A 6,792-nucleotide genomic window follows, 5' to 3' on the forward strand; every position below is an offset into this window, starting at 1 on the left:
CCAGCTTAGACATCCGAACATTCTGCAATATTATGGCAGTAAAATTGTTAGTCTATTTTCCACGGCATCTTTCCTAGCTCAACGGGCATTCATAATTTGACTCGCCAAAATTTCAAATATTCATACATACTCAGGTTGAGGATCGGTTTAGCATATATCTAGAATATGCACATCACGGTTTGATAGACAAGTGTACCCAGGAGCATCTTGAGACCCTAACTGAATTGGCTGTCCACACTTTTACCCGCCATATTGTGACTGGATTGGCTTACCTGCATGTTAACAACTTAAATTCTAAACCATTGATCAAGCATCATGAGATGACTTGCATATTTAATAAGAACGATTGGACCTTCTTTGTGCCTCCACACCTGTTAAAACTCTTGGGCTTGCGCATGGATTTAAGGGGAGTTAATTTATTTGTGGATGCATCTGGGATATTCAAACTTGCTGACTTTGGGATTGCTAAACATGTGAGTTTCCACCTCTTCACTGCAAGACTACTGAGATCTTGTAGAAATTCGTTGCTAATCTGTGGTGCATTCTAATGTGAAGTCAGGGAACTTGGGTGACTGCGTACTTCTCATTATTGGTTTGTGGCATTTCATCTGTGCAAAAATCTATTAGATGGATGAAATGTTATTGAGTAATTTTCATCACTTTTTTTCCTATTGTTTTGGGTAAAGTTACTATGTTGCATAAATGAGAAAAGATTTCTTGCTGTAAATAGATGCCAAAACCTAATGAGAGTTCTTTCCTTTTCTACTAGTTCCTAAAAAGTTTCTAAGAGTGTTAGTGAATAGAACGCAATACCTTTGGCGAAAGGTTGTGGTGTTGTTTTTGCTGCTCCTCTGCATTTCAGAAGAAGGATTGAATTTAGTCAGAGTAAAGAAAGGCCTCCTTCCTAACATGGGGTAAATAGAAGCGTATTGGTTCATAGAATGGAATTCTGGACGGTAGCCAAGGTATTGTTGCTCTCTTTTTAGTTCTCAAGCATTTGCTGAGATCATGTTGTTGATTGCTTCATGGTCTTTTTCTCAATAATGAGGTAACATAAGTTGAAAGTGGTTGATTCAGTTATCGATCTGATCTATCTATGTCTATAAAGACGTTGCTATTTTATCCAGTGTTCCATGAACACACCAAATAGTCTTCAGCTTTACTATTACTGTACCATTTCTTAGCTAACCGGATAAGCAGCTTATCGCTCCTTGAAGGGAAGTCTAAACTAGATGGCCCAGAGGTACTCTGCTTTTGTGAACGTTAATGCTACATTCTTTTTTTTTTTTTGTGGTGGAATGATGGAATAATATATCCTGCAGCTCATACAATCCTTGATGGTGAATAATTACAGCACGGATCTCAATCGTGCTGCCAACATGTGGAGTTTGAGATGTACTATTACCAAAATGATTACTTGGAAACCTCCTCGGAGTATGAGTGGGTAAGTATGCTGCACTGCTTTTTCATTTTCTCTGTTTGTCCTTCCAGGTAATGCGCTTCCAACCTATTGGAAGTTCGGGTCGTGCGCATTACCATTTGGTGTGTGATCTGTGTCTTGAGTTTCTGTTTAAGGTTGAATCATTAATACAGGCTCAAGTTATATTTAAGGTGATGCGAAGTTCTCCAGCAATCCCTGAGATGTTATCTGCCGAGGGAAAGGATTTTGTGTAGTGCTGCTTTCGAAGACAGCCTGCGGAGAGGCCTTCTGCTGCCATGCTACTTGAGCATGCTTTCTTGCAAATTTGAAATTGCAGATGACTGACTTATTTCAAGTGCCGTACGTTGTCGCAAAATGGACGTTGTCCTGTAAAGTTCTATATTTACTAAACCAAAAGGATCACACGGTCCATAGATGTGATGAAGTACCTATATATCGACAAAATAGGACACATGCTCCTCTTGCATGGTCTGACTGGCGGCATATCGATCTAGGCAATTTGACAGTGTTGCTTAATCTAAACCTTTTACTGTAGAGTGCATTCTTACCAGAAACATTTTGCACGAAGTACATTTATTCATCAAAATTGAATGGTATTGATTTGGCTCCAAATAAGCAACAGATCAGAGAAACACAAGCAAGAAAAACCAAAAAAGAAACAAGAAAAAGAAAACCAAAGCGATAGTGCATCAGAATTCCTAAACTCATTTTGAAAGCAAATACTTTGTCGGTTTGGTGGGAGGAACATTGGCAGGTTTAGCAAACCTGCAATGTCTTAGGATTGCGGTAGTGAAGGGAGAAGTACCTAAGTTATGGGCATTGGAGGCTCTTGATTCTTCCCTTCGGCAATGTCATTGATCTCAACAAATACATGAGATTTCTCCGACCAGAGTGGCCCTCATCACAGTCACCAAATTCCGGTGAATCGAGACAAGCCATTGTGGTCTGCTTGTGAATGTAAATGGTCATGATGATCCAAGATTTGCAACTTCCGAAGGAGAATCGACGTCGATTATTGCGATTATGCTCTTGTCAGGGCGGCAGGGGAAGGTCCTTCCCTTGATGGTTTTGCTTCCAAGTGCTGCTGCAAGTTTATCGTAGTTTCCCCTTAAGGTTGTTTGCCATTTTGTGGAACGTTTTTAGAATGATATTGCATCCCGTGTCTATAAGGTGCAAATAGCCGATGAAAATTATTAAGAATATCTCACGATATTCGTTTACGAGATTTTAATGGGCTTTATATTTATATAATTTACCTTCACTTGTTCAAATTTTTATATTGAACTTTCTCTTATGTGCAAATAACATGAAATGTAGAGTAAACATGCTTCCCTTTTTTTTTATTATTTTTTTTTACGATTAAAGTGATTCCTCTACCCTAATGTACACCGGAAATATATGATATGAATGTTGTAAAGTGTGACAGAAAAAAAAATCCTCGAATTTTGCAAAGTCGGGGATATAGCTCAAACTAAGCTATCACTCTTGACTGCATTGGATTCTCTTTTCGTTTTCGTTTTCTTTTGTTCTTTTCCTCATTTTTCAACCAACATCCTTGGCATAAGGTGCCTTTCCCTTTTGTCCCTTCTCTCTCCCTCTTTTTTTTTTGGTACAACTCGCTCTTTTTCTTGGCTTTTTTTTTTTTTTTTTTTTGTGTTTTCTGCCCAAACCCTTAATGAAGACAACTAAGGGCCTGTTTGTTTATGTTTCTTTTTCTGTTTTTAAACACTTTTTGTGTTTTTTTGTTCGTGGGAACAAAAAGAACAGAAACGCGTTTGGGTGCGTTTCTTTTTTTTGTTCTTTTGTTCCCAGGAACAAAAAAAAAGAAATAAGAAACATAAATTTTGTGTTTCTTATTTCAAACAAATCTAAACACTTTTGTATTTCTTCTTCTTTTTCTTCTTATTTTCTTCTTCTTATTTTCTTTCTTTTTTTCTTTCGCCGGTCGCGCCTCGCCATGGCCGGCGACCGGCCGACGAGGGCCGGCGGCCCGCCTTGACCATGGCGAGGCTCGCCGGCCCCCGGCGAGGCCGAGCTCGCCCGGCGGCCGGCGAGGCTCGGCCTCACCGGCCACCGCCGGGCGACGCCGACTCCAGCGGTGGCTCGCCGAGGCCGACTCGCGCCGGCCGGGCGAGCTCGATCTCGCCCAGATCCGGCGAGGGCGAGCCTCGCCCGGCCGCGGCTCGACCTCGCCGAGGGCCGGCGAGCCTCGCCTTGGCCGGGCGAGGCCGCCGGCCTCGTCACGGCCGCCGGCCATGGCGAGGAGCCGCCGAGCCCTCGTCGGCGGTCGCCGGCCATGGCCGAGGCGGCGACCGCCAAAAGAAAAAAAAGAAAAAAAGAAAAAGAAAAAGAAAAAAGGAAAAATAAGAAAAAATAGAATAAAAATATTAAAAAATAAAAGAAATAAAAAAAATTATACAAATTTACCAAACGTGTTTTGTTTATTTTTTATTCCCGGAACAAATTTACCAAATGCGTTTTTTGTTCAAAAATTGTTCCTCGGAAACGTAAACACTTTTTTCTATTTCGTTCCCTAACAATTTTTAAACGTAAACACAAACAAACGCACCTAAGTGGTATTTAGTTTTCCAAAGCGTAGCATTATTGAGCACCATCATGGACCATCAAGTTCGCTAAACTCAGTCATCAATTGACTAACTATATTGTTTAACAGGAGCTGCACCAACATGGCAAGAAAAAGATAAACAAAAACTCAGGCAAGAACTCGTTGGTTTTCAAGACTCCGTCATAAATATTGAAGAAAAGAAACTATGAATATGTGCTGGATTTTCTCTGCTGCCGTGTCCTCTTTGACCCACTTTTGACCCAGAATTCGACCATTTCCAGCTCTCCCTTTCTATTCCTTTTGGTGCTTTCAAACTGCTAATTTCCTTCTTTCACACGAAGGAATGTCGTGTTGAAAGTGGCCTCCTTTCGGCCAACCAGAAGGAGGGAACGGAAAGGACTTTACTTCGGAGCGAGCCACATCCAAAACTCTCATAAGAATTCCCATTTAAATTCGCCTAAGGAAATTCAGAGTCGGGTTGTGTAATAGGTTGCTTCACAAGACTTGCACTCTTATTAAAAAGGGTAGTGCAATCACAATATTGTGAGATAACGAATGGATATAATAACGGGTCGAATTATCAGCGGATTTGATTGTTAATTTTTATGAAGATGTGACTGAAACCTTTGAACTCGTAACAGTAATTTAACTTAAAGTCATTGAGTTATTACGGTCTTTAAATCATTATCGCGATAATTTTTTTTTTTTTTTTTTTGATCTAAGGATCCAAACTATGTATGAAACCGGTCTCGTGATTGGGAAAACACGAATTTAGCATATTAGACATTGCTCCTAAATAATTTTATGCGCATAGCAAATAACAAGTACATGCATAAGTTCAGGCAAATAGCTCTTTAGCGAATTGACAATGCAGAAATTGAGAGAGAATATGAAGTGATCTTTGCACTTTTGAAACTTTGTTAGTGTACATTCTAGTAGTTTTCCCTTGTCAAAATATACTGATTTTCAACTTTCGCTGAGATGTCGCACATTCAATTAGGGGAGAATATGATCGATTGTCCTAATTAGCCAAGTCACAAAACCAATCATATATTTAAATAGTTCAGAAATCTTGCTGTTCATTCTAATTAACCATCGCATCAAATAATTTTCCCTAAACTTTTATATTCATAGTTACTGCTTTTCAGTTCACTCTTTGAAAGATTCCCATGATCTTTTTAAATAAATTAAAATACAATTCAGGGTTAGTGGTCGTGACTTTACGTATTAGGTATATAGTTTAATGCTCATTTTGAATGAGGGCAAATGGTCACCCCGTTTACATTCACGTGTTTGTCACATTTTGATGGGAAAATGGGAACAAAATGCAACTTCAGAGGCACAGGATGCAACTTTCTAAATTTCCATTTTCAAATGCATTAGGTTAATATGAGATTTCTCTTCTCGTTTCCCCAGTCATCTCTTCTTAATCATCCCGGTGTAAGGACAGGACTTTCCCTGGACAGTGATGCACAACAACCCAATATCATTGTACTGAAATGAATCTGTTTCCTTTGATCATGGACGATTCTATGTTCCCGAAATCGGTGGAATTTGAAGGGGAATCTCTTCCGCTCCATGTATCTATCATCTTCAAGTACTCCGAACTGCAGAGGGAGATGCCCCTCTACTTCCACTTACTTGTTTCCATCTTTCAGCTGTACGTTCTCATTCCTCTGTAATATTATTTGCCAAAGCATAGTAGAAACCAAAATGATGCACAATTAAGATTTGTTTGGAAAGTTCACACCTCGATCAATATTCGCTTCTATTTGATCTAATTCGATCAATTAGAAGGGGATCCATAGTCAAAACGTCCTCATTCAGGATATCTTTCTCAGCTTATGTGTTTCTTTTATTGGTATATATGATCACATTTTTGCTTATCATAATATTCATGCAAAAATTGACAGCCGGATCAAATATATGCGCACTTCTAGACAAGTATATTTGAAGGAATTATATGCGAAACAAGTTATATCGGGTTGAATGATCTGATTGTATATGGGTGGACAAAGCTATAAGATGCAATAACCTTCTATGAATTCTCTTATGGTAAACATATGCATGTGCTTTAATTTTCTTTTTACTGAGAATATACGTGAATAGTTAAAACGGTGGGTGAGGGTCGAAACGTAGCATATTGTAGAAATTTGGTTGGTTTCTAGAAGTCCTCCGCTTGAAACCGGGGACGAACAAATTGAAAGAAACAAGGGTGAATAGGGAGAAAATCGACTTGCGTGAATAAAGTATTGTTTGATCAGGATTGAAGACTTACGACCAATTCCGAAGTCTCTCTCTCTCACGCATTTAAAAACATAAAGAGATGATAAAGAAAAGACGGAGACATTTCCTGCCTGCGTACTTAGCAACCGTGCTGTTGTCTCTTGTTCCTCTTGATTCTTCACCGAAAGCTGTTTATTCCCATTTCCAACAGCAGGCCAATGCCCTGTTTCTCTATGAATTGGATTTCCGCCTTCAGCAAAAGGAAGACTCTTTGCTGGATTCCTGGATACTGGCCAGTGCTTCGGAATCTCAAGAACAGCTTCCTAGTTCTACTTCCTGAGGTGCATCTTTGCCACTTATATGCATCTATATCTTCTCTTTCCATCCTAACAGGTATGTTGCTATGTCTTTGTGTTTGTAATCTTCCATTTGTAAGAATCAAATCCTTATTTAACTGGACTACTTCTTGTAGGATATTGATAGCAACAATGCCCAGAGAAAAGGATCCATTTAGGGGGCATGTGACAATCCTCAGTCCAAATAATAGAAAGTGGAGGTG

At 39.5% G+C, this 6,792-nt stretch overlaps 1 protein-coding gene across 1 annotated transcript in view; it reads left to right on the forward strand.

Moving 5' to 3' along the window:
* The window catches only part of LOC104448320 (mitogen-activated protein kinase kinase kinase 5-like), a 78,431-nt gene extending 76,405 nt beyond the window's left edge, over positions 1-2,026 (forward strand). The window contains 2 exon segments of the mRNA XM_039315430.1: positions 1,323-1,444; positions 1,594-2,026. Coding sequence (XP_039171364.1) covers positions 1,323-1,348 — 26 coding nt within the window. The 3' untranslated portion in view covers positions 1,349-1,444; positions 1,594-2,026.
* The last annotated feature ends 4,766 nt before the right edge of the window (positions 2,027-6,792 follow it).

The sequence above is a fragment of the Eucalyptus grandis genome, chromosome 6 (assembly GCF_016545825.1).
Source record: "Eucalyptus grandis isolate ANBG69807.140 chromosome 6, ASM1654582v1, whole genome shotgun sequence".
Lineage (NCBI taxonomy): Eukaryota > Viridiplantae > Streptophyta > Magnoliopsida > Myrtales > Myrtaceae > Eucalyptus > Eucalyptus grandis.